Source organism: Cavia porcellus, unplaced genomic scaffold (genome assembly GCF_034190915.1).
Source record: "Cavia porcellus strain 051 isolate PalLab524CR breed Dunkin Hartley unplaced genomic scaffold, mCavPor4.1 scaffold_26, whole genome shotgun sequence".
NCBI classification, from domain to species: Eukaryota; Metazoa; Chordata; class Mammalia; order Rodentia; family Caviidae; genus Cavia; species Cavia porcellus.
Genome location: NW_026947509.1, coordinates 37,545,539 through 37,573,425, shown reverse-complemented (window position 1 = coordinate 37,573,425; position 27,887 = coordinate 37,545,539). Strand labels below are relative to the sequence as shown.

Below are 27,887 nucleotides of genomic sequence, written 5' to 3'. Positions count from 1 at the left end.
AGTTTAGCTCAGTGGCATAAGCACCTGCTGGCAAGCATGAGGTCATGAGTTCGATCCCTGGTACCAAAAACAAAAAACAAACAAACAAAAAAGAGTGACTGAAATCATAGCATAGAGAGAAAATCATGTATGTATGTGTATATATACGTAATTTATACTTCATATAAAATTAAAACTACATATTGAGAGTCCTTATTATGTTATTCAGAGCTTCAGAGACTGTCTTAGAATATTTGAAAACTATAAGAAGCAAGAAGTTTCAGAAGAAAAACCATTGACTTGCAAGTCAGATTTGTCTTGGTCCACCTCACCAAATAATGTCATAACAGATGGTCTCAAGGAAATGACTTCCTTTTCTGGCCCTCCAAGGGTGGAGAAGTGATACCACCACCTAGCTTTATGCAGTTGTATGAGCAGTAGCAGTCTCCCGTTTCCACCTTTACTTAATTTAGAGGACTTCACACTCTTCATTTAGTATGATAGAAGATCCCTCAAGTAATTTTGAATATAAAATACCTGGCCTGAAAAATTGAATATTTGCAAAGGCCCATTTTTATTTCCCTCCTTTTAAATGGATACCAAATATCCTCTTTAATTTTGCATTTTAGTGGGTCCTTTGGTGAGACCAGGTTATTGTCAGAGTATATCTTAAAGTAAAAAATATCTGAATGAGGAAAATTTTCCTATAATATTATATAGATTAAACAACAGCTAGGTGGAATAGTTCCTGGTATAATTTCCTCCTGGACATACTTCTTCAGTGGTTGGTCCTTGTCGTATTGGTGCATTCATTACTAAATGAGGTACTTTTTTTTTTAAATTGTACTCGCATTTCTTACAATCTAAGTGTTGGATAAGAGTGGATCAGAATTTTAAGTGTCAAAACACTTTTTATTTCTAGTATGAGATGTGTCTACATGACTTCTAATATAATAGTGGGAATGTGAAATTTGGATAATGTTCTACTTGCATGATTACTTAATAATACTACTTTTCTCTATAAAGTTTTTAAGTGCTTTTATGTTTCTTGCTCAATATTTCATTTTCTTTTCTATTTTATTACTTTTGGCTGTTACGCTATTGCTGTATCCTAACTTTTGGTTTTATACCATCACACTGACTATAACTAAACTAGAATTATTTTCTGGAAAGAAAAATAGAAAAAACTTTCTACCTGTTTTATCATAAATGGTACAGGTACACAGTTGCTTTACACAAGGACTAGTCTCGGTTTAAGGGTCACTGTCAAAAGGTTTATGCACTGTTTTCTTTTTCGCATCTTAGGAGAACATAGATGCTCTAAAAACAAGTTCAACCTAAAAACCAAGTTAAATCTTAGGTACACATTAGAAAAGCTCCTTTATGTAGGTTAGCGGTGTACATTTGGAAAGCAGATACACTGAAAGTTTACCAATGTACCTGGAGCAAAGACCAGCTGTGCACTTTGCTCACTTGGAAGGCGGATTTAATGGTATTAAAATTTATTTCTTTCCTGGTTAGGAACTGCATTGCCTTTCCTTTTTTCTGTTAATGTTGTATATCTGATTCTCCAGTGTGAAATATCAACATTTCTAATACTGTACTTTGTGTATTAGAATGTCATTTAAACACTGATAGAGAATTGTGCTTAAGTTTTATCCTCAAAGGGGACTTATTTTTTTAGTTCTTCCCAAGCAGATTGTACTACCTGAAATGAATAGAATAAAAAACTGATGTGTGAGTAATTTACATTTTGGATGAATGTCTAGCAAAGAAGCCCTTGAAACATAGTCACAATAGACACAGCATTTGTTATTTGAGTTTTTTCTTTTAAAAAAATGAATAATTCCTGGTTCCCTAAACAAATTGCTTATTTACTATAGTAGTTTACATTTTTATAGCAAAGAAACACATATTCTGTTAAGAGACCATTTATTTACTCGAAAATATCAATATACAAGTAAACGTTAAAATACTGTAGCGTTGGATTTCCTTTCCTTTGCTACTAGATCTAATGATAGAACATGCTATTGAAAGATGTCTGAGTTAAAGCATACTTACAGAAAGTGGTGCTTGAATGAAGTTCTAACTTTGCCAAATACCTGTCTAATACACTTTTATATTGTATGTCAATTGCCAGTGTAAGAAGACAAAATGAAATACGTTATGAAAGGTAACCGCATTATTTTCTGGCTCTGCATTATACAAGGGAAATCTCTGTGGTGGACTCCGTTGAATGTGGCAGACCATTTGAATGTACTAGTATATTAAAACTTTAGGAGGCACACAGCAGTGACTTCATTTAGTTAACCATTCTCAGGTTTGTCATTAAAGACTATTTCATTCATACTCTTTCTGATTTCACAGAGTAAATCTTCAGATGAGCTTTAAACCTCTTACAAGTTGATTTCTCAGTGTTTTTTAGCAAACAGAGTAAGTCAGGCATCTTCCACCAGCATCTCAATCCCTTAACCTCTCGGCCCATTGAGGCAGAGCTGTGGCATTGCATGCTGGAGCGGGCTGTGTGGATCACTGAACCTCGAGAAGGTTCCCCGTCACTGCTTCTAGGCTCTAGAAGTATCCTTAAACTCCAACTGTACCTTTAGGACATCGAGAAACCACACGTTGAAATTTTCTAGTATAATTGAGTTGTCAGAAAATGGTGATTTGTGTTCTACAGCTGTGCCAAGTTACAGAAGAAGGTAGTACATTTGGTATTACCTACTGTAGTTATGGCCTTGATAGTTACAGTCAAGTAAAATGTGGTCAGTAACTTTGAGAATGAGACATTCCAAATAGAATTTAAAATTTCTTAAAGTCCTTTCTCTGATCCTGTTCCCCAGGCTCCCTTGCCTGGCTAGTGAGTATTGCTGATTACTTCAGGGGCAGTTGACTAGTGGATGTGTAGCACTTTTGTTTTTTGATTTTAACAAATTTTATTGGAAAGGTTACTGCTTGTCTAAGTAGAGAATTAATTGTCCTCTGGCACCAAAATACGTGGTGAGTCGAGTGGAAAGCCCCACAGAGTTTTCCGTGCCCTGCAGTCCTCATTTCCTGCAGCCCTTGTGCCACTCCTGGTGGTCTCAAGGTCAGACCCACACACTGGGGCTTTTGCAGTGTACCATAGCATGTCCCTGGGCCTCTCAGGTGTGAATGAGACACAGCTGGATTAAGACATCAGGCAGTCACCAGAATTAACGCGGGGGGAGGGGAGGGATTGTGGGGGATGGGAATCTCTTTAAATCCATAGGTTTTGAGAACTGTGAATGAGCAAACCACGATCATGTGGGTGCTATTAACAAGTTCCTGCTGCGCTTTTCCAGTTGTCAGCGGGGTTTGTTTCTCAGCAGAGTGAGATACTATGCCTTTTAAGCATACTGGTCCCCTGTCTTGAATTTTGTAGAGATAAGCATTGAAAAGAATTACATGTTGGTGCTATTTTGTCACATATTTCCTTTGTGTTTCAGTCAACTCTAAAATGTTATGAAAATCATAAAATGGAGGATATATGAGACAAATGTCTAAGTACTTGAGAAATATTATATTGTATTGAAGCATACAATATAATCCAATTTGACATTTATCTGTCTTGTTTTTGCTTTTGTTTTATTACTTCTCTGTTTCCTGATTCTGTCTTGTGCCTTCTCCCGCAAAAACCTGCCTTAGACCTGTGTTGCGTGGTGGGTCCGCCGCCGCCACTTCTAATCCTCATCATGACAACGTCAGGTAACTTTTGAGACTTCATAATTACCAGGGGAATCACAGCGGTGATGGGATTTGTGTTTTTAGGACATAATGCATGAAGTAGCCGTGACTATTAAAATGCGAATTTCTGTTGCTTTCCCTTCCTAGCCATCCTACTTCTTTCTAAAAACAAGGGATCTAATCAGTCATATTTGGCCACTGAGTATGAGGAAAAATGCTTAAGAATTGAGGGATGGCATGATATGAACAGTGAGACATTTCAGTAAGTGTCAATAACTTACAGGAGTTCCTATTAAAACACAGAAAAATAATCTCACATCTTAGTTTAAATACATGGTTCCATTCAGTGCAGCATTTCCTTTTTAATTGTTAGTTATAATGTCACTTTCAGTGTGTAGAGAATCCCATCTGTAATGCATTGTTTTTGAATTGAGAAAACCAGCATTGGCATTCCGAGTAGTTTGGAAAGTTGAACATTTGGAAAGGAAATTTAGTTTGAAGTGTCTTTACCATCTCTTGATGTTAGCCCTTCTCTTTTATTGTTGCCCTTTTTATACTTGTCAGTTTTGCTTCACCTGAGTAATTATCTCTTCCTATCATGCACAGGGGTGGATAGCGGTGGCATTTCAGTTTGCTTTCTTGACAGTTCTCAGGTGCCAAAATACCCGATTAGTTTTCCTTTCCTCAGGAAATGAAAGCAAAAACCTATATTTACAGAGATGCTGTCACTCTAATTTTCAGAACCAGTTTAATTTCATGCAAAAATGTACTGTCTACAGCAGGAGATTTAAAACTGGAAACGTTTCCATGAAGCAAAAGAGACTGGCACATTCCAGCAAAGGCAAAGGAAGCATCGCTTCCTTCTCAATGGGGAATTTATGCTAGAGAAATGTGCTCCACACTCTGCTGATTTGGTTCTTTAGCAATCTTAATTTAATCCAGTGCAGTTTTCCCTGACATTTTTCTCTTTAACTTTGTGGAAATATTTTTAGCTAATGGTCTGCCTTAGCATTTCTTACAGAAGTTTTAATTTTGTAAATACAGGTTTTTGTTTAAAGTACATTCTATGAATTTTTTGGTCTTAAGTTTTATTTATATTTCCCTAGATTTTTTTGCAAGTGCAAATTTCTTACACAGATTTCTAGGACCTTAGTTAATTCAGGGTTTTCATTGTGACTAATCCCTTTCATTTATATTTTATTTTCATTCTAGGTTGGATCCCTTAATCTTTGAGTCAGTTTCTGCTATAGTTCACACCCCCCCCCCCAATTATTCATCTCATGTGACTTCAAGGCAACAGAAAAGGTTTTCTTTAGAGGTCAGTTGTAGAAAAGAGGACTCTCATACCTATTTTTTCACTCAACCATTTAATAATTCTGTTGCCTGAGATTGAACCTCCATAACAGGCAAATGCTCTACCACTGAGCCACATTCCCCAGTGCAAATCATTTGGTTTTAATACAGTATTCAAAAGAAAGATTAACTCGGGTGTTTGTAAACACATAGTTCCAACATCTACTTACTACGGAATTGACTTCTCTAATTGATGCAGTTACCCTCAGTAGTTCCGAGATTCTTACTATCTTCATAAAGAGGCAGTGAATGACTGCTGAGGAAGCTAATTAGCCATGAAAGGATCATTCATGATTGCTGCAGATAATCTAATGTCAATGCTCACCATCAATTATTTAAATTTCATTTTGCTTTCTTGATTAAAGTATTTTGACATTATTTTCAGCATTTGAAGCAATACGATTTTCTAAATAGATTTCTCTGTAATGTGCCCAGATGAAAAATATGACTCCACTCCATAGCCGTTTTGTATGGTGACATGGTTTTTGTAATGAAGACTTTCTGGGGATATTAGGATAGATGATCCATGTACATCTATCCTCTGTGAGTTATGTAGGAGTACCTTTGAGTTCAGTTCATTTGTAGTCTCAGAAAAGTTACTATGTCATTTTACTAAAATAACAAGATCTAAAATAGGAAGTGAATGAAATGTATGGTAAATAAATTGCATTTCAGTAAAGCTGTTAATGAAAATAAATTTTAAAACATGGAACTCTGCACAGGGTAGGATTGGCGCTTGTATGTATTTTTTTTTTTTTTTTGGAAGTATATTGTCATTCATTTAAAAACCAGTCTCCTTTTGGAAGTAACTGCATTTGAACAAAAAGTACTATTTAATATATTTTCTCTGGATTGTTTGAGTAGTTTTCTAGTATTATTATTTTACCCAAAACTTCATAATTGTTTATTCTCGAGCCAGTTCTGTATCTAAATGCAGTGGCAAGATACATTCAGGAGATTTTATAATTGCTTCCGTGGGACAAAGAGTAGACAATAAACAGCTGGAAATAAGAGTAAGAACAGTCAGAGAAGTGAGACAGTGAGAAAAGGAGAGATAAATTAATAATCTTTCAGTATTTTCGCTTTGCATCCCTTGCCAGTGGGTTGCTGTCTCCGGAGCCATGCAGGTATGGACGTGGGTCTGTATAAGAGCAGTGTCTTAGCGTACTGTGGCAGCTGGCACGCCGCTCCAGCTGGGACCCTGTCCAGCCAGGGACCCTTTTTAATGTTGCTAATCTCCCTGGCTCAGAGAGGTGTCTGTCTGTATCTTCAGCCAGGATTTCTTCTTGTTCTTGAAGTGTTAATGTACTATTCCAGTACTATCAGCAGTTGTTGTTTTAAGGTTTTCTTTTCCTTCATTAATGTTAATTCAGATGAAAAAATATTTTACTGATCTATGTTGCTAAAAGTGACGGTCTTTGGAATACTTTGAGCATTATACAGTACATGATTTCCAGTTATTCTTCGTTCTGTTTTAATATCAACTTGTATTTTTTATTGTACTTGCTAGATATGGCGTTTCAAATGTAGACGCAGTCATTGAAGGAACAGCAGAGGACATGACTGTGGTAGACGCAGCTTCATTAAGACGACAGGTGTGTAATGTGCCATGTGGCCAAGTTACCTTCATTTTACAGTGATGGTTCGTGGCATTTCACATGTTTTCTGTTGAACCCTTGAATTGAAGTATGTGTCAAGTAAATAATTTATTTTCTTACCTTAAAGATCCATTAAGCCACCATCTACATGATTTTGATAAGCATTAAGCAGTGTTACCAAAATGGGTCAATATAACTCTGACCAGTAACAGGAAACCTTGACCCACAGCGATCCAGTACAGCCATAAACTGCTTGTTTGGCTTTCGATGTGTGAACCAGTCACTTTGGGGCTTCTGTTCCTGTGTCTAATGGCCTGTTTTGGAAAACACTGTTTTCATTGTGCACAGTGTCCTTACAAACGTGTTTTTACAATCTGTAGGAAGTCCTGTCTTGGACTATGCATATTTTAAAGTTTATTCCTGCAGCTTTATACTCACACAGACACACACGAGAGGAAAATATATTTCGTGTTCTCACTTTGTATACCAAATAGACACTGGACAAAATGAAATATTTTTAAGTGAAGATCAGTAAAGGAACATGGGCTTAAGTGAGGCAGTTTTACCACCAGGGTTCTTTTTAGTTGAGGAAAATACTGTCGGTCTTTATAACAGCCGGGAAGTCATCTGGGGGGCACATCACAGGGCTCACTGTAATAGGTTAGTTGCACTCAGTGCCTCAGAGAGTGGACAGCAGACAGTCACAGCAGGCTGAAGAGGCACAGCTGAGGCTGACGGCTGAGAGGGGCGGAGCCCCTGTTCCTCCTGCCCTGGAAGCCTCAGGTGTTTAACACTATCCTCCCTCATAAGCTAATCAGGGAAGGAAATGCAGCCTTTCTAACATGCAGCCTGGAGGAAGGGAAGTGGAGAGGAGTGATAAGGGGATTTACATTATCATGGGGAACTTTGTTTCCTCATTGCAGTTGTGTTTATTTTGCTTCAAAGGAAACTTTACATGTTTGTAATCCTTCTTGTGACTAGTTATTACCCTACTTTGTAAAAATTGATTGCTATATGCATTAAAGTTTCTACTTTGTATTGTATGTTTGTTTTTACATAGATAATCAAACTAAATAGACGCCTGCAGCTTCTAGAAGAGGAGAACAAGGAGCGTGCTAAAAGAGAAATGATCATGTATTCAATTACTGTTGCATTCTGGCTGCTTAATAGCTGGCTCTGGTTTCGCCGCTAGAGGTAACCTCAGCACTAAAATATTGTCTCAACTGCTGGAAATATAAAGGATTTGCAAACTTCTTCATTTCTGTCTTTGCCTTGTATGCCATTTTATAGCCCGTGCTCTAAAAAATGTATTTCTTCCGGAAATAGGGGAAAGGACCTATATTTGTAGAAGTAAAAGTATATTCTGTCCCTCCGCTGTACTCTCTTTAAAACCAATTCTGCAGTGACACCATATGTAAAATTCTTTTGCATGGTTTGTAAATAGGTTCTACTTTGTGTTTTTTTTTTTTTTTAAGAGAAATTGATTTTTCACCTTATCAGTCTGCACAACTGATTCTCTGAAAGGGAAAGAGAATGCATCAAGAATGGATTTAGAAAGGTATCTGTAAAAGAAAAAAGTGTTTTGTGCTGTTTCTCGACACTGTTAGGCAGTTTTGTTAACAGGCATTTTTGCACCACCTTTCAACATCAGCTCTTTTGAAGTCATGGTCTGGTACCAGATTTAAGAAAATTCAAACCACCTAATATTTCATGATCACCTGTACAGATTAAATTAATTGCTAACAATTCAGCAGTAATGTATGTGTGTTATGTGCATTATTTTCATTTTAGTTTTGCAGATGGTTTTCTATAAAGTACATTTTTACTAAGTCATGTGTGAACAATTAGAAAAAAACGACAGAATAGGTACAAATGTAGTGTATTTAATAAACTGTCGACCAAAGCAATGCTTGTCTGTGGAACGAGTCATTTGGCCACCCCGTGCTGTGACCTGCACGCACGTGGTGTTGCTTCCCTGAGTCTGCTTGTCTTGGGCAGTGCGGCTGGGGACCGGGAAGTAATGGAGGCCCCAGTCGTGTCTGCATCCTGTGGGCACTGGCTGTAGGTGGTTTTCTCATTTATTATGTGTGTCAAGTGGTTCAGATTAAAATACCTTGAGTTTCCGGGTCTTATTTTTCTGTTGTTGTTACCTGCTAATATATAAATCTTATTAGACTTAAACATACCAATGAAACCAAGTCCTGTGTTTACTTCTCAAAACTATTTTCCTTTTTTGTTCAGAAACAGATAGAATTCAGTTAAATATAACATTCTCTATGCATTCTCTACGCATGTACCTTGCTACCAAAGCAGTGAGTGTTGGGAAAAGCAATTAATTCCTCAGATGTGAGTAGATTCCTTGTTCTGCTTAGTCTTTTGCTCTTTCCTCTTAAAAATATGAGAAAGATGATTCTTCTTTGTTCTTAGGTTTACTGTGAACTTGATGATAGTATTTTCTGGCCCATGGTAGTCGTCTTCTGGCTGTTGACAATACTCTAATGATGCCATGGCTATATTAATTCTGGCTTTACACGCATCATAAGGTAACTCATGTAAGTGACCCTCCCAGTTGATACTGCAAAAATAATAAAAATGATGACTAAAAAAAACCACTCCTTCTGCTGGACAGGCATGAAAAGGATCCCACAGACCAAAACGGATGAAAGGAGGAATTGGGAGATGAGAACAAAGGCTGTTTTTTTGTCAAATGCTGGAGACCTGGATTTTTAAATGGTTCTGCAAAAGGAGCAGTAGATAAAATTCTTTTCCTTGGTCGAGCTCTAACAGAAGTCCCATGGCCGAAGCAGGGACCTCAAACACTCCTTCCATGACACAGGCAAATGAGAAATCTTCCTCAAGAAGGGGCAACAAAAACATGCCTTTCCTGAACTTGTCACCTATCTGAAAGTAGAGCTTCGTTCTTAACTTCAAAGTTAAATTCTATTATTCCAACCCATTTCCCCTAAAAGTTACTCATCACTGTTAAGAAAAGAATGATTTTTGAGATTAAAATCAGTGCATTCATGCCGATCAGGATAATCAGAAAATATTTCTTAAATGCTTGAGTTGAACTTTGATTGATAGATATAAATGTGTGATTCTTAGCAAGCAAACAATATAGAACAAGATTCCAGGTGCAAGGAGCAGAGGGAGAAAGAGCACAGCTGGGAGTCTGAAGTGTACAGTCAAGAATAGCAAGTATATTTTTGTTACACTATTTCCAGAACTCTAGGGTGTTGTTTTGTTTTGTTTTGTTTCCCCCAGTTCTGGGAATACTTACGGAAGCATTTGCAGGTGATTTACTTTCAGAGAGATGATTTTATGAAAATTGTGTATTTTCAAGAAAGCTTTCCTTCCTTCCCTGCAATGTCTGTTTTTCAGCTTCTGAGCTCTAACTGGAATTGAAGTTGAGTTGTTTTTCTGGGCCTGCAGTCTAGAAATGTTTATCATCAATGTTCTTTTAATTTCAAAGAATTATCTCAGTAAGTGCACACTTGCTGACACGCAGACTGACCTGAGGACTAAGCAGTTATAGAAGATAGTGCACAAACCCTGCTCTTGGGGAACTGAGAGATTAATGGGGGTGTGCAGATAAGGCTTATTAAAGAATGAGAGGATATAAAAACAACTTTACTGCTGGGTGTGGTGTTGCATACTTGCAATCGCAGCACTCGGGAGGCTGAGACAGAAATACTGATGAAAATTTGAGGTCAGCCTGGGCTACATAGTGAGACCCTGTCTCAAAAAAACAGAACAATTTTTGTTTCCTAGGAAAGAGGAACTTGGAATGTGTGGTACAGGATAGGGAGGGAGCAGATACAGTAAAAAATGCAAACATAAAGATTCCAAAAAGAGACTGAACTTGGACGTCGGAATGAGAGTTAAGAAGCATTAAGCCAGGCATCTTGGTATACACATGTAATCCCAGCTCTTCTGAAGCTGAGGCAGAAGGATTACAAATTCTAAGCCAGCCTGGGCAACTTAGTGAGACCCAGTCTCAGAAAAATGAGAGGCTGAGGCTGTGGCTTAGTGGTAGAGCACTTGCCTAATGAGTGTGAATCCCTGAATTCAGTCCCCAAGTACAGCTAGGAAAACAACACACACACACATTGAGCTTTGCAAATGATTGGGTGCACTTTGTGTGGGGGTTAGAACGGAGGGTATGTGGCCATGTGTGGTATAGATATGCTTTTGAAAGTTCAGGTACCAGATCAGAGATGGTGTACCCCTAAAAGGTACTGCAGGTGGCCCATAGGCTTTCACATATTTAATTCATGGCAACATTTCTATAATTCTAAGGAATGAAAAAGCCACCAATTCCTTCAGCTGATTGTGTTACTGCCAGTCATCCTGTGTTTTGCTCTCTGAAATGAGAGATTGAAGTGTCCTTCTCCCAGGCCTGCAGAGCACTGCAGTCCTGTTTCCCATTGCTATGGAAATAAGAAAGCTGGAACATCCTCACTGACTTTATTACTTACTCACGTAGAGTACACTGTCATACTCATTTTGCCTGTTTTAATTTCATGGCAGTTAGCAGTCTTCATGTAGTGAGCATAAAATCTTCACTAAAAACTGGGTACTAAAGATAGGAGTCACCATTCCTTTGACAGAACACTTACAGTGGCCCTGCTTTGCACCTGGCTCTGCCCTGTGTGCTGATTAATGCGGCTGTCTTTGGGCCCACGGAACTTAAATCCTGTGCAGGACAGTGAACTATAAAGGGCAAGCACAAATGGAGATATGTTGCCATGTGATAAGCACCGTGAAGGAGAGAGTTAAAAGAAGCCGGGTGTGGTGGTGCAAGGCTGTAGTCCCAGCACTTTGCAGGCTGAGGCAGGAGAATCATGAGTACAAGCCCAGCCTGGGCAAGTCAGTGACTTAGCAAGTCCTCATCCCAAAATAAATGTAGGGAGATACATGAATGGCTGGGTAGATGGATAAAAAGGGCTGGGGAGGTATCTCAATGCAGAGCTCCTGGGTTCAATCCCTAGTACCCCCAAAATACCATTTTTCATTAGTTGGCTAAGCACAGCATCTCAGGAGGGAAAAAAAAGTGTATCTGTACTGAAGACTGAAGGATGAAGAGAACTCAGCCAGACACAAGACAGGTGGGGTGTGGGGCGGAGACAGCAGAGGTCTTTTAAGGACCTTAGGTGGCAGGGACTGATGAATAAATGGATGAGGACGTGGTCCTTTGTTCTCAAATTCTGTAGTGATGAGGGTGCAAAAGCACGAGCTACCTGGGTCTGGGATGGTAATACTGGCTTTGGTGACTGCTAACTCAGTTGATTGGAGTCATGTGCACTGAAGACTTCCTCGAGTGGATATTAAGTTAGACACCAAGGAAAAGAGGTGCAGGTAGGCGTGTACAAAAGGAGTTTAGCAGTAAAGGCTCACAAGCTGTTGATATTACTCATTTGGACAGCCACCATGTAAGTATTGTTGTTACTGGAACCTTAAACCCAGCAAACATTTTAAAAGTTGAAATAAAATGCAGGAGTGATAGCATTCAGAAAATTACAGATTCTTTTAGTTTTGTCTGTTTTAGAACATTTTCATATGGCAAATACATGATTTGGTTATCCTGGGGTTTTTTTGTTTGTTTGTTTTGAAGATTGTCATATATAGAAACCACCTTTTGAAAGACTAATTTTTTCTCTAGGTGTTTTTTTAAAAATTATTAAAAATTAGCTTAGGAAAATAAGAGTATAATGAATTGCTGTGCACCTGTCATTTATAACAGTGAACATTTTTTTCTTTCACTTTATTTTTTGACGTATTTTAAAACCATCGTGCTCCCCACTCCAGTATATAAATATGCTTTTCTTTAAAAACCAAGGACAGAGGGGGCTGGGGATTTAGCTCAGCGGCAATAAGTACCTGCCTTGCAAGCAGGCGGTCGTGAGTTCGATCCCCGGTACCGATAAAAAGGAAAAAGACAAAAAAAAAAAAACAAAAACTAAGGTGTTTAGCTCAGTGGCATAAGTGTCTGCTTGGCAAACGTGAAGTTGTGAGTTCGATCCCTGGTACCAAAAAAAAAAAAAAAGCCAAGGACATTTTCTGTGTAACCGTTATCACGCCTAGCAAAATTAATAGTTTGTTAATATAATTTAGCCCAATTCTTGCATATGCCCTGATTGTCCCTAATATCTACGCAGTGCATTTAGTTAAAACACGCCCTCTCCCTCCCAGCAGTGAGGCTTGAATCCAGGGCCTGTGCATTGAACCGCATCCCCAGCCCTTTTTATGGTGCGACCAGGGTCTCCGCAGCTTGACAGCCTCCTGCCTCTGCCTCCCCTCCCAGAGCACTGGGGTTTCACGAACGCGCCATCTCCCTGGCTTCCCTGGTTCTTTCAGTCTGGGACAGTTCCACCAACCAGTCCACCACTTTTGTCGTGAGAGCTTTTCTGTAGCATCATCTTGTCGGCAATGGAGCTACTTGGTTTACTACCCCACCTTTCAGGTTTGACAGTTGCTTCCTGTAAACTGGGAATCGAGGGAAAGACTGGATTACATTCAGGCTGTATCTGTGGTTTTTCCCCTTAACTATAAAAGAACATAATAGAAGCTCCCCATATGGCTTTTACTTCCGGGATGGCTTCATTCCCATTTCCCCTCTCTGTTCGGCCTCTCCCCCTCCACACACAGCACATGTAGTCAGAGAAACTGGAAAACGGGGAGCAAATGAGACAAACCAGAAGCTTTCTTCACTTCTCCTCCAAACCAAATAGTGAGGATTTTGTTTCTTTCCACATGAATCAACATGCTGTCTGTGTGAAGATGTTTTTTTTTTTAATCACCCCAAAGATGACTTAAAAAACAACTTTTTGTACTAAAATGACTCATACAGCTTTGTAGATAATGTTCCATTGTTGAACTCCCATAAGTACCATTCTCCTAAAAGCAGTGTAATTTTCAGCTTACGCAAAAGTGCAGACTTCTGTCTCCCTGCTGCTGGCCTACACAATCCGGCCTCTCTGCTTGGAGACGCCGCACATACAGCCGAAGAGACCGATGACTATCTGACTGAGGCCACACAGAATCTCGAGGGCTCCAACCAGCAGCAGCCCCAGGAACACTGCGAAGTGCACGATTCTGTATCTGTCTTCTTCAGAACCAGAGCTAGGGATTTTCCAGCTGGCTCCCATGTTGTCACTGGGGTTGGAGTTTTTGTGACCAGTAGGAGACACACAGGAATCGTTCAAGAACCATTGCAGATTGAAGGATTTGGAATGAATGTTACTGACAAGCAAAAACGAAAAAGGAATATTATTCCCGGGTGAGAGCGTGAGGCTATAAAACGATGTGCTTTTGAAATATCATGCCCAGCAGCTGTAGCTCAGAGCAGGCTTTCTGAGTGTGTATCCAGTTATAAAATTTTGTTCATTCTATAGCCCATCATTCAACAAGCATTTCTATAGAACACCTATGTTAGGGTGAACCACATGAAACTTACTCTGCGTCCAGAATGACTGAGTGTCCACGGTGGCCCGTGCTCTAGCCTATTCATGCAGGCACTCCTATTGCTAAGGCTGCGGGGCACAAGTGCTCCCCTTGGCAGGAGCGTGGTTCTTCACGCAGAACCACACTGCTGCATCTGCTCAGCCAAATGTGTGGTTCTTTCCCAGGCACATGTGACTCAGTCAGTGCCTGTTCACACAGCACTATGGAAAACAAAAAGCCTTCGAAGTTGCACCACTCTCTCAAGGTGGCGTTTCCCTGGTTAGTGAGATGCAGTGTTCTTGGGGTGTTTGTATTTCTGGATTCTAACAACTGACTTGGAACTGGGGAAACAACAGTCTTTGCAGCACGAGGAATATGAATGACTCTTGTTTTGTGAAGTCCAGGAGCACACGGTCCCAGAGCGTGACTTAACTGCACCCACACTCTCCTCCTAGGCTGGGGGTGCCCGAGGGCTGACTGCTGCAGCCTGCTGCCTCTTCCCTGAGGACTGAATGTGTTTAGGACCTGCAGTGGATGTTTCTACTCTTCCTCTTCAAACCTGTTCATACGAGTTTTAATTCATAGTAACTGTGCTGTGCAAATTTTGGGACTTTATTCTTTTTGATGTATCAAAGTGATAGGAAAATGGGAAAACACTTGTTTATATAAATAAGTACAAAGGTAAAATCTGGTTATTTCCTGAACTGAAAGTCTACGGAGAGCTTATAAATTAGATGATTCTTACAGTTTTTACAAATAATGCCCACATTAGGCATAGAACCGTCTTAGAGACTGAAATGAGCTATTTACATTCACTTTATAATATTGCTATTACATGGCCTAAGTTTTTATTTATTCTTAACTGTCATGTCAGCATGAATCTGCTGACTGCTGTTTCTTTTAAGATCTGCAGCCAAGGCTCTAATTTTATTTACTGTGCTTTTATTAACATTGTTGTAGAGCTGATGTTTACCCATAATTTACAAGTGTATTTAGTTCAAAAGCATAGAAAGTAAATATTGCCTTTATTCCTCCAGGGTGTCCCCATCACATGCCCTGAGGATGAAAATTTCAGGGGTCCAAAAATTACATATATATGTTCCTAGTCCCCGTCCCCAACCCCCAGTACTGAAGATTGAATGCAGGGGCTCGTCCGTGCTAGGCACAGACTACCACTGAGCTACAACCCTTTTGTTAAAATATTATTTTGAGACAAGCACTTGCTAAATTTCAGACTGGCCCGGAGATTGTACTTCTCTTGCCTCGGCCTCCCAAGTAGCTGGGATTACAGGTACATAAAACCATACCCAAAAACATTCTGCAGGTTGTGATTCATTTCTGTGTAAGATTGTGCCTTTGAAGATCAATAAACTAAATCCCTAAGAATGTCCCAGTAATTACATCAAAGAAAAATGTGGGATCATCAGCATACTGTATGATCTGTTGTATCTGCAGCTGTATAAGACACTAAGACAAGGAAAGTCAGTTTACTTACGATAAGTTTTTCAGCGAAAATTCACACTTGACAGTTCCATTGACTTGAGAGTTACATATAAGAGGGCCTTCTGAGAGAGCCTGGACAGAAACCAGCACGCAGTACACTGCACCAATGATTGTGATTACGTTCAAAAGTGATGAAAGAAACATCTGGAAAAGGAAAAGCCGTTTGCACACATGACTGCGTGTCTTCAGCCTGTTCCACATTTCAGAAGCACTTAACAGTCTAATCAACTGCTGTCAGCCGGTCGTCCTTGATCTTAGGACAGTGGTTAGATTAGGTGTCAAGGGCAGAGGGCAGAATCTGCCACTGAGGTCTCTGGCTTCTGCTCCCTATTTTGTGTATTTCCTACTTGTAGAACCACAGCGAGACCTTAGTCACCCACAGTTTGATGTCTCAGCTCTTGGCTCCCCAGTGTTAGCCTGCACTTGGCCCTGCTGCTGAGTGGCCAGCATCCAGTGTCCTTCAGTGATTGATCAGCAGCAGAAGTTAGAGCAGGACTTCTGGACTCTGCACCGCTGACACAGAGGCTTTTTGCCATGGGGATCTGTCCCATGAAGTGTGGGATATTCAGCAGCATTCCTATGCTATAGATGTGAATATCAGTCTTCCCCCAGGCCAGTATGACAACCAAAAATGTCTCCAGGCAGTGCCAGGTGTCCCTGTGGTGTGGAGAAGGGCTAACATCACCCACATTACTGTCATCTTTTATGAGTCAGAGTCATGAAAAACAGAAAAAAAAGCATGGAATTTAGCATAGAAAATGAAAACTGATGTGCACATTGTTTTCCAAGTACAATCTTTGTGTTGAGGGCATTGGACTTTACTTGCATTATCTCATTTAACTCTTTGAACAACCCCAAGAGAAATAGTAGTACTATTCCCATTTTCCAGAAGAGAGAACTGCAGCTTAGAGAAGTTGACAAACTTGGGGTCACAGCCAGGAACATGGGTGCATGGGTTTTGAGCACTAAATTACATCCTCTTAGCTCTAAGCACAGAGTAAAGGGCTTAGAATGAAATTCAGATCCAAACCCACACTCGTGTGACTTGTGTACGTTACTTAAATTATTCATCACAAAGTACCACTGTGTTTGCTTTCTGACTTCCTACAAAGGGGCCCTGAAAGTGTTCTGAACATCTGTACTTAAAAGAGTGAGGATCCATTCAAATGATTCAGTCAAACCATTTTGTATACAGAAATAAAAACCAGAGAAAGATACCTAGGAAGAGCTATAGGGAAAATGGAACAGTTACAGTGGAAGCAAGGCTTGGTGACCCCTTTCCTCTCAAGATTTAGAATGTCTCTTTTGTGATGCCCTGGTCTTATCTAGACTTAGAAGATACTAAGGTTAATTTAAGCACCAGCCCTCAGTGAATGAAGTTGCGAAAATGGTTTTTATGATACCAGTTAGGCAAGATAAAAAGGCAGGTTTGAAATAGCTGGCAGTATTATCAGCACAGCGTGGGCAGTGTTATCAGGTACAACCGTGGCATTCCAGGAGCCCTGGAGACCCTCAGCTTGGAGTCATCTGGCTTAGCCTGCAGCACGACTGAGTTCTTTCTGAGGTCAGTATCAAGGAGCAAAACCACCTACATTACTGAGCCCAAACCTACGTAAAAAGTGGCTTAGTCACTCCCAGCTGGCTGTATCCTCAAAGGACACAGAATTTGGAGATCATTGAAAAGATGATGGCTTGTTCATGGAAGAGTATATGCCAGAAAAAAGATTTTTAATGAACATGTGATTTGAGAAAAATGTTAGTAAGTGCTTAGATATTTTTGAGTTTCAGGGTTCGAAAGTGTTTCGGGATGTCTTAGAAGAATGTTGTGAATACAGCCCAGAAGCAATTACAGTCTCCTCATTATAGTTTGGGAAGTGACATGCAAGAGACTCTGAGACCTAATGGTTATTGAATACCTACAATGTGTCAGAAACAGACTAGAAATATTTCAAAACTTACTGAAATACAGAAATATTTCAAAAATTAATCCTAGGTAAGTATATCAGAGGAGGCAGTTTAAAAAATGGATCTTGGGGCTGGGGATTTAGCTCAGTGGCATAAGCACCTGCCTTGCAAGCAGGCGGTCCTGAGTTTGATCCCCGGTACCGATTAAAAAAAAAAAATGGATCTTTTGTTCCGGGTACAAATATTCCCTGAAGACACTGACTCTTGGACCAGGGTCATAGCTCAGTGGTAATGTGTTTGTTAAGCAAACCCAAGGTGCTGCGTTCAATCTGGATCCTGGAAAAGTAAAAATAACCCCAGTAGCACACTGGAATCACCTTGGATGCTTTTGAAAAACACAGATGCTGAGACTTTGGAAAGGAAGTGACCGAGGCATTGAGATTTTTAAAGTCTCCCTGATTATGTAAATTTTCTCATCTTATTGGGCATTGTTGCTTTAAAACCTTTAAATCTTTTTTTTTTTTTTTTGTACCTGGAATTGAACGCTGTTCCACTGAGCTGTATTCCTGCAAAACCTTTAAATCTGTCCGGTTCAGTCAGACATGCTTACTGTGACTGTTTGTTATTGATCTACCTTCTTCCTTGGGGAATTAGGAGAACCCTGAGTGTTACTTAAAAGCAATGCTTATGGTGTAAATAATACAAGGATTGTGAATTCTGGAGTCTGGTGGATTAGCAAAATATCTACTTTCTAGCTATGCTACACTGGCAAATTATTCAGTGTTTCTGAGCATCAATTTCTTAGTCCAAACCCGCCCTCTCCCAGATCTTGCTGCTTCTATACCTGGAAGTGTTTGGAGCAGAGTAACACTTAGGTTACTCATTGCTAACTGACTCTTAGTTCAACTTTATGCGGAGTAGGTAGGCATTAAATATTTGAAAATTGATGCCTCCTTTAATTGAGCTGAATGAGGAAGGTTACTGTTCTGATCGCAGTAAACCAACCTTTCCTATTCATGAGAGAGCTGAAGACATGGTTCTGTTTTGTACACACCATAAAATGGACACATTTATTTTTTTTTTGTTTGTTTGTTTTATTGGAGACAGAGACTTGCTGTGTGGTTCTAGCTCATCTTGAATTCAAAGCAGTCCTCCTGCTTCAGCCTCCTGAGTGCTAAGATCACAGCCGAGCACAAATTTCAGTATTAGGAAATTATTAAATCAACTGCTCTGGTGTGATTTACAAATCTCTCTTTGAAAACCTTTATGCAGACTGAAAGAGGAAAGGACTGGGCTGGGGATAAAGCTCAGCAGCACAGCGCCTGCCTGGCAAGTTCAAGGTCCTGAGTTCAATTCCTGGTACCAAAAAACATTGAAGAAAAGAGAAAGACTGGGGGCTGGCTTCAAAGTAAGGTTTTGTAAGAAATGAAGAAGAATGTCCTCCACTTTCCACATGATTGTAAAATCAGGATGTCGCTGAGACTGCAGCCCTGCCCTGCTGTGACTCAGGCTGGCTTAGCAGGGATGTCAGGAATTGTGAAGGCACTTCTGCCTCCAGAGCGACCGCAGCACACTCACCCCGGTTTTGTTGTTGCAGCAGCCTCGCTTCCTTGCAGCCAAGGACATGGTAGTTGCTGGAATGACCTGGAATCGCATTACGGGAAAGGTGAGCATTATCACTTCTCATGAGAAAGCAGTAACCTCTGTCTTCCATTTATCACTAGTTGGGAAAAAAGCAAAGCTCAACAAAGTGGAAGAGGAAATTTAACAAGATCCTTGTTTTAACTTTGTGGTTTCAATTTCAGCCATAAAGATTAAAAGGGATGGGGAAGGGGCACGCCTGTAATTCCAGTGTTTGGGAGACTCAGGTAGGGGACTGCTGAGAGTTCAAGGCCAGCCTGGGCTGCAAAGTGAATTCAACCAGCTTGAACTGCATAGTGAGACCCAGAAAAGTCTAGCATCTGCATTCATAGTTTCCTCTGAGTCATCTAGAGAGAGACTTGGGTTTTAAGAAGGATGACTTGTTTGTATCCTGTTTTGGAAGAAGTGTTTCTGGAAGAATTGGTTACATCCTCCAAATTTTGCTTTTCTTTCTCCTTCTTTCTATTGTTACAACCTAGCATTAGTTAGTTAAGCAATTTCCTATAGTTAGTTTAGCAATTTCCTATAAAGCTAAACTCTATGAGTTACTTTAGCAAGCCCTCGGGAGAGAATATCCCAGGGTGTGATTAAAAAAAAAATTACAGTGAATAGGGTTTTTTTTAAGTTTAAAAATAATATGGTAAAAGACCCAACGCCACAAATCCTCCTCAAATACTCCCCTTTGCTTAAAACACACTTATTCCAATTGTTGTTGCCACTTTCTGAAGCAGTTTGGGACCCTGCTTTCACGAGTGTTTCTGCAAGTTCTGGTGTGAGTGCTGCCGCTGAGGCCGTCCACCAGACAGGCAGCCTTGCAAAGCTCTGCGGTACGTCCTCATGTGTCCCCTTCCCGGACTTAGCACTGTGTGCCCCTGGCCATCCCCAATGTCAGCATGATCATTCGAGGTGAACATTTTGAATCAGCTCAGAACAACGAAGCAGCCACAACAGCCCAACTTAAAGACACTCCTGAGAGAGCACCTCCAGAGCTGCTTCAGAAGAATGATGGGATCAGTGTGTTCAAAGGGGGCATGAATAGTACGTGTCTTTTCCTGTAATACTTTTTTATGTTTGTATAAGCATTCACTGTATTTTTTAACATCCCTTGGTCACCACTCCCCTGTTTACCTAACTTTCTTCTCCCAGGGTCACTATCATCTGTCTAGTCTTGCTAAACCCATATGTGACAATTATTTTTGGTCCCACATTATTCTTCTGCTCCTGTAATCCATGATTTGCAGTGAGCTTCCTTTACTCTGATATTTGGAAGTCACATGTATATTGCATTCTCTGTTAAAGATTACAGATACTTCTTTGGGACCAAGTTCTAGACCTGTGACTAGCTCGTTAGTTGTTCCCTCAGTGAGGAATTGCACATAGTATGTACATTACAAGGTTCAGAACAAAGGAAAGATCAGAGAAAACTCTTTTTTTTTTTTTTTTTTTTTGTCTTTTTCGTTTTTATCGGTACCAGGGATCGAACTCACGACTGCCTGCTTGCAAGGCAGGCGCTTATGCCGCTGAGCTAAATCCCCAGCCCCGAGAAAACTCTTAACTTGATGGCTTTGCTGGTATTTGCATGACTCTTAATGTAGTACTGTATGTATAACAATATAAAACTGCAACAAAAATCACTGCACTGTATAAACAAGGCTAACTGTACAGAAAAAAAAAGCATGGAGGCCTATCAACAAGATGTATAGAACTGTATAAAAAAAATCCAACAGCAGCGACAAAAGAAACCTAATAGGTCACAATCTGAGCAACAGATCCTGAGTCTGACCAGTCTTTGACCAGGTAGGTGATTAAAAGAGAACTGTGTACTGATGAGAAATGGCATCATAGTCTCAGAATTTAGAATTTAATTCTTACTTAGAAGCTATGGCTAGAAATTCTAGAAGGGGTTTTGTATCAATGGGATGTAGCATAAATGACTTCCTTCCACTTATCAAACTTCAGTTGTAAAGGTTTTTGCAGTCTCAGTCCAACTCCTGCTAAGTGGTTCTCTCCCGCGCACATTTTCTTACATTTCACTGAGCTTCACCTATATGCCAGGCCGTGTTAGAGATGCTCGGCATGCTTTAGGTCACTCTAGCTTCACCACAACCCCATGATGTGGGTATTTTATCTCCATTTCCCCAGGAGAAAACTGAAGCCCAGTCTGAGTAATTTGCCTGAGAAACAGAGAGAGATGAATTCAGTGCTAGGCATGGACCTCAGAGCCAGGTTCGGCACCACTGGCCCACACCGATTGTTAATAGTCTCCTCAAGTGGAGCGTGGTGGCTCATGCCTGCAATCCCAGCACTTGGGAGGCTGAGACAGGAGGATCATTGCAAGTTCGAGACCAGCCTGGGCTACAAAGTGAGCTCAGGGCCAGCTTGAACTGCATAGCGAGACCCTGTCTCAAAAAGACAAAAAAAAAAAAAAAAAGTAATAGTCTCCTCTCTCAGTCACAATGGTGTACACCTGTGACCACAGCTTCTTGGAAAGCTGAGGCAAAATTGCAAGTTTGAACCCAGTCTGAGCCATGAGTGAGATCCTGCCTCAAAATAAATTTTAAAAGGTCCAGGAGTAGCTTAGTGATAGAGCACCTGCTTGGCATGCATGAGGCCCTAAATTTAATCCCCAGCACCACAAAACTCTCTTCTTCCTATGTAAAATGCATTCATTCTCTCCCTTGCCGCCACTGCCCTGTCTCTTTTCATGGACCTTCTACCCGCCCCTTTCCCTCCTCTTTTCCCAAGAACACATCTACCCCTGTTTTTCAGAATAGGTTAAGATTTTTGCCTTCAAGCCAGGCGTGGTGGCTCACGCCTGTAGTCCCAGCACTCAGGAGGCTGACGCAGGAGGATCGTTGTGAGTTCGAGACCAGCCTGGGCTACAAAGTGAGCTCACGGCGAGCCCGAACTGCAGAGTGAGACCTCGTCTCAAAAAGACAAAAAAAAATTTATGCCTTCATAAGCGGCTTTCCTACCAGATTTCACCCTGTGCAGCCATGTGTCCAACCCATGTCACTTGCACTGTTCCTAAGTATCACTGACACATTTCCCTGAAGACCCATACCCTTGCATTTCAGAGACCACTTGTTCATAAGGGCTGTGCCACCACCAAGGGCATAACCGAAAGTCCAGATGAAGAGGAAGTAATTTTTAGCCCCCAAATAGGTGCCTGCATTTCATGTATTTCACCACTTTTGTTGTCTAGGCAAACTATACTGCCTTCTAAGGTGCTGAAAACATCACTTAGAATAGGAACTGACAGACTGTCCGAATGTGCTATGTCCTTTTGTAAATAAAGTTTTATTGGGACAACATCACTGCGTCTTGTTTGCATGTCATGTGTGCCTACCTTTGCACACAAGCAGTAGAGTGGAGCTACTGTAGAGGAGACTGCTCACAAAGTCAGAACAGCCACTGTCTGGCTCTTTACAGAAAAGTTTACCACCCACTACTTAGGAAATGAATGAGTTAAGATTAATAATGCAATGAGACTGAAAACTGGCATAAAGGAATTAGAGTATTGTTCCTTTTTCTTTGCAGAAATGCAAACTCTCATCCAGTTTTAGAAGTTAGTTATGCACTTTTACAAAGGAAGTACAGAAGAGCTTTCGACTATTTTGTGATTGAATTCAAACTTTGGGAATTCTCTAAATACTTGAACATGCAAGTAAAACAAAGCTATAGCTAACATAAATATGAAACTTATGTTTTACAAATGCCTATTCTGTAGAGTATTTCTCATCTGTTTAAACTTCAACCATTTGTTTTCTGTTAATATTTTAATAATTGACCTTGATAAATTAGGACTGTGAGATAAGCGACCTCAATAGAAGCATGACTAAGATCAGGCTTACAGTTAAGCTCATATAAAATAAAAATGCCTGTTTATATTTCAATGCCTGAGCAGATAACATTTGCACCGAATTTTCCGCGGAGCTAATAAGAGCTGGGGATCGTGACCACACACCTGGATCCTGAGCCCCACTGCTCCCCACCTGTTGGCTTGCAGCCATTGCCCGTGGTCCAAGGCTCGGTAAATAAAGTGTGCATTGCACTCTTCAATGAGTTTGATGCTTTAGTGACTTTCTTGAATTGGTTAATATTTACTGAGGGTGGTAAAATCCATTTAACTGCAGAACAAGAAAGCCCAGCTTCTCTGAAACAGTTTTACAAGGGTATGGAATTTTTCTACGATTCAGCTTCCTCTTCCCTTAACTTTATGGATGAAGTTGTGGATTGCATGTATGCCCTCCTGTCTGCTTGGAACAGATATGGAAGACGATGGGGTGTGACTAACTCTGGAATCAATAAACCTGGAGTTGGGTTGCACCCACCGTGTGACCTATTAATAAACCCAGCCTTCTATTCGCTGATCTATAAAGTACAAATTTCATCTGCTGAGATCATTGTAGTTTAAAAGAGATAACAGTGTAATATATGAACCCAGGAGCTGGCACCTAGCAAGCTGGCAATAAGCAGAAGATTTGTGTCCCTCTGTCTTTAAAAAAAAAAACATGTCTTTGTCTCTTTCCTTCTTCTGCCCTTGGTTCCCTGCAAAAGAATTCAAGATCTGTAGATATGTGTCAGCACCTCCTCTGGCTTACTTCATACTAGTAAGAAATTGTATCTAGAGCTACGTGAGTTCATCTAAGTGGACGGCCCTAGAAACAGTTGTGAACTCTATAAAAATTGCCATCTTAAGTTATTCCTGGCCAGCTTCTCCTGGCTTCTGCCTACACCAGATGTAGACCAGCCTCAGCCTTCTCGGGCAGAGAAGCCTTCTGCAAGGCGGGAGAACGCACATGAGGAATTGCAACTCAGCACTTTATTTCCTCTTTGCTTGGAAGAGAGCTCTAAGGACAGTTGAAAGAAGTAGCCCAGAACTCTCCAAAAGCTTTTTGTTCACTCTTTGCACCTAAAGGAAACCAATAGACTGCTAAAAAGGAAAAGAAGCCATCAGTCTTTGAACAGTGCTTCCTAGAATGGCTTTGTGATGCCAAAGTGATCTTGAATCCATTTTTCCAGCCAAACAGAAAGTTGTACTGAAAATTGAATACATAATGGCCCAAGAGTGTCTTTAATTTATATCCAAATTAGTAGCAGTGTCTGGTCATCATTAAGAATTCTTAATAATTTCTGGATTTATTTTTCTTTTGTGTGTGGCCCGGATTTCCCTAAAAGCTACCTATATGACTCATTATCCCTAAAATACTGATTTCCAGTGTTTTAGAGATAATGTGTATATGTGTGTGTGGCTATCACACACACACACACACACACACACACACATACACACACACACACAATGCAAATAAGCTCATTGCTCTGTCACAAACTAGACAACAGCACATAAATGGCAAAGGCAATGAAATCCAGGTCCCTGGATGCTTACTTTTCAACCTAGACATCCACATTCCCATTGCACAGATACAGATAAATAAAGCCAGAGTATGAGGTGGACTTGATCACTGTGCCTGTCATCTCAGCTCTCAGGAGACCAAGGCAGAGGGATTACAAGTTTAAGGCCAAACTGAGCAATTTAGCAAAACCCTGTCTCAAAAATTCTAAAACGAGCTGGGAGGGACTTGGTGGGTGAGCACTGGCCTCGCATAACAAGGCTCTGCGTTCAGTCTTCAGTGCTGCAAAACAAAACCATAACAACCACAAAGAAATCGCACACATGATTTATGTACAGTAATGTGTAGGAGACAGACCTACAGCATGATATTCTTTGAGATTTGAAAACAGTGTTTCACAGCTAGTCCGCCCCAGTCCTGCTGCTTCAGAATTCCATGGGGCAAATATAAATCTCACCACTGCAAGTACTTGAGGTGGCTCATACCCAGATAATGGCGTGAGTTCCTTATTGCACAGTCTGCTCCAGATTTTTAAAAAAGTAGACCTGGGAATAATCATTGAGCTATTAAATTCCATGATGTGCTAAGATTTATGTAACAGGCAAATCAAGACATCTTTGAGGTCGGAGACCCAGAACTGGAGTCTGTGTCTTGTAAGCCAACTCCATTCAGAGGTAGGCAATGCTACGTTTGTGCCTCCCATGATGGTCCAGGAAGCGTTCCTTATTCCTACAGAGCACCTCCCCACTCCTATTCTATTCTCTGCCTACCTAGACACTGGTATCAGGCTGGGGAAAGTTGCAGGAGTGAATTTAAAATGTGCCATGGGCCCGGCAATGCAGCTCAGTGATAGGTCCTGTGGATCGTGTGCTTAGCAGGTACAAGCCATGGGTTTGATCCCAGATACCACAAATGAAATAGTAAGAAAAAAAGTCTATCTATAAATTTTACAAGAGTCACCCTACATGTGAAGGAAAGATAAGTAATCACTCAATAACCTTTTATCGATTTCTTTTTATTTTGCCAAAACTCAGTAGCTTTACTTGAATTAAATTACTCTTCTTTACCGATGACCATTATATACCTTTACTATACCACAGAACATAGCCTACTGCCAGGCTGAAAGACAGTGTTTAGGATCTGGTCAAACAGGGAAGCCCTTCTCCAAATCAAGTCAAACAAATATTACTCACCATCAAACCTGCTCCGATGATTCCTGGGAACCACCACTCATAGCAAGAGATGGGGTTCTGGAAAATTCGATCTTGTTCAACTAAGTTGATGCCCAGGGGGACTGCATTGAGAACCACTCCTACCAGAAGGAGAGCCAACAGAGAGAAGCCATTGCAGGACGTCCATCCCTCGCAGCACGTCATGGTCACCCGTGTTCCCTGAGAACTCTGTGAAAGCGGTTGGTCTTGCGTGGCGGCATCTGGCCTTTTATAACAGACGTTCTGGTTAAAGTTTAGCATTTATCACTTCTGAAAAATTAATTACGAAGAGGTTCAGAGTCCAGCAGGGTGGAACACTATTATGAGCAGTATGATGGGAACTGAGGATCATTTCATATTCTGATAGGGCGAAGGAAGGCAGAAGAAAATCTGTGCTTGCTCTGAGATAGATTTGCACGTGAAAACAGGCAGACAAGAACTGAAGTAAAGCAAAGGCTAGGCATAAGGCAAACTCCTCTAAAATACTCCTTTACTATTATCTATCCTTAATAAAAGAGAAGTATATCCAATTAATGCAGTGTTCTTTCTGCATTTTTTTTTTTTGGTCTTTTTGGACAGGGTCTCACTATTCAGTTCTGGCTGGCCTTACACTCACCTTGTAGCCCAGGCTGGCTTTGAATTCACAGTGCTCCTCCTGCCTCAGCCTCCCAAGTGCTGGGATTACAGGTGTCTGCCACCATGCATGGCCTTTCCTGAATAACTGATCCTGCAATCAGCTGTAAACTTTCCATACTTCGAAATGACTCAACAAGAACATGAATATTTATGAGACTGGGAGCAAAATGTTTTCTCCTCTGCAAATGTTCTTGATTAGTCCAAGTATTAGGGTTCAGTTTCAGGCTGTTTGCTTGTGTGCAATAACTTTTAATGTCATATTATTCCAGTACTGGAGCCCAGTCCATTTGAAGATCGTCCATCTAAGATGTGAGAAGCCTGGCAAGTGGACAGGCGGTGATCAGGGATGGACACCAGAATGAAGAAGGGCAACCAGAGCACGCGAGAGGGAGGTCAATGTGCCTTATTTCATGGAAACCTCGAACACGTACTTGGCTATATACTTGGCCTGTGCTTTACATCTCTAGCCTGTTTCTCATTGTTTCCCTAGTAGCTTGTGAGTGCCTCAAGAAAACACAATCAGTTGGGGTCAGCTTTAAAATCCAAATGCTCTTCATCCATGCTACCCAGCCTTCGTGACCCACAGAGGGCGCTGTGCTCCTGGTACTCCTGAGAGATCCAGATGACCCGTGTCTGTCCAGGAATTTGCAAACCCAGAGGCAAGGAAAGAGATGTGGGGAGGGCCTCTTCATCTGAATGTTTCTGCTTAGAGGTGATCCCCATCAGGTTCCTTCACATGGCATTGGCCAGCGATCACCTGGCTGTGCTTGAGTTCAAGTGAGTGGAGAAATACAAACCAATGGTCTGGAAGAGAAGAGTCAAGCTTTAGATACTCAAACACCTCAGGCGCCTTCCTCCTGCTTCTGTGTCATCCCCAGCCCGGCTCACAGCAGATTCTGCTGGAAAGGAAGAGTGAAGACCCACATGGTGGAGTCCCCAAATTGGGGCAGTGGAGAAGGAGGAGGAGAAAGAGAAGGAGGAGGAGGGGGAGGAGGAGGGGGAGGGGAGGGGGAGGAGGAGGAGGGGGAGGAGGAGGAGGAGGGGGAGGAGGGAGATGTGCAGACAAGCCAGCCCACGTGGCTTTAGTGGCAGGTGGAGAAAGGCTAGCTGCATGACTTAATGACTTTCTACTTCTCCATTTCTGCCTTTGATTTCTGTAAGAGGTCCCTGTTTCTACACACTTTTTTTAGGGCCTTCTTCCCATCGCTTCCTTCCTTTCTCCCCCACTCCCTCCATCCTTGCCCTCCTTCCTTCCTTGCTCGTCCTTCTTTTCAGTGCTGTGGCTGGGCCTCACACATGGTAGGTAAATGCTGTAACCCTGAGCTACACCCACTGCCCTAGGTTCAGTCTTTCTGAAACCAAAAAAGATAAAGCCAAAAGCTTCTAAAATGACAGATAGGAAAGTAAAGTATTCTAGTACGTTCTTGCATGGTATACCAAAAACAGCCAAAACCCAAGCATTCAGAAGGAAGGATTCCATCAAGATGGTCTGGAAACCAGGATTCCTGTCAGCTCTGACAGGAATGGCTAGAATTTGACACAAAAAGGTGAAGACA

The 27,887-nt window shown here is 41.0% G+C and overlaps 2 protein-coding genes across 23 annotated transcripts in view; one reads left to right on the top strand and one right to left on the bottom strand.

Moving 5' to 3' along the window:
• Mff (mitochondrial fission factor) overlaps positions 1–12,594 on the top strand; it is a 34,530-nt gene extending 21,936 nt beyond the window's left edge. For 14 of the 22 annotated variants that reach the window (XM_013157534.3, XM_013157536.3, XM_013157532.3 and 11 more), the window contains 4 exons: positions 2,120–2,152; positions 3,646–3,705; positions 6,548–6,632; positions 7,696–12,594. In XM_013157534.3, the coding sequence (XP_013012988.1) occupies positions 2,120–2,152; positions 3,646–3,705; positions 6,548–6,632; positions 7,696–7,827 (310 nt within the window). In that variant the 3' untranslated portion in view covers positions 7,828–12,594. The remainder of the gene's footprint in view (positions 1–2,119; positions 2,153–3,645; positions 3,706–6,547; positions 6,633–7,695) is intronic. The other 8 variants (XM_005005736.4, XM_003474617.5, XM_003474616.5 and 5 more) reach the window with 2 other exon arrangements.
• Positions 12,595–13,404: 810 nt separating this feature from the next.
• On the bottom strand, positions 13,405–25,914 carry Tm4sf20 (transmembrane 4 L six family member 20). Its single transcript, XM_023567043.2, has 4 exons — positions 25,678–25,914; positions 19,065–19,130; positions 15,574–15,725; positions 13,405–13,877 (listed from the first exon to the last, which is right to left on the bottom strand). Exons 1-4 carry the CDS (start codon positions 25,858–25,860, stop codon positions 13,595–13,597), a joined length of 684 nt encoding a protein of 227 aa, XP_023422811.1. The 5' UTR covers positions 25,861–25,914; the 3' UTR covers positions 13,405–13,594.
• Positions 25,915–27,887: the final 1,973 nt, after the last annotated feature.

What these genes read in the sequence shown, in the direction of transcription:
- Tm4sf20 (XM_023567043.2), bottom strand. Translation starts at nt 25,860, where the DNA reads ATGACGTGCTGCGAGGGATGGACGTCCTGCAATGGCTTCTCTCTGTTG. An exon ending in TCATCGGAGCAGGTTTGATG is followed by an intron (nt 19,131 to 25,677) that starts GTGAGTAATATT and finishes ATGCGATTCCAG; the next exon opens with GTCATTCCAGCAACTACCAT. An exon ending in TTTTCGCTGAAAAACTTATC is followed by an intron (nt 13,878 to 15,573) that starts GTAAGTAAACTG and finishes TTTGCTTGTCAG; the next exon opens with TAACATTCATTCCAAATCCT.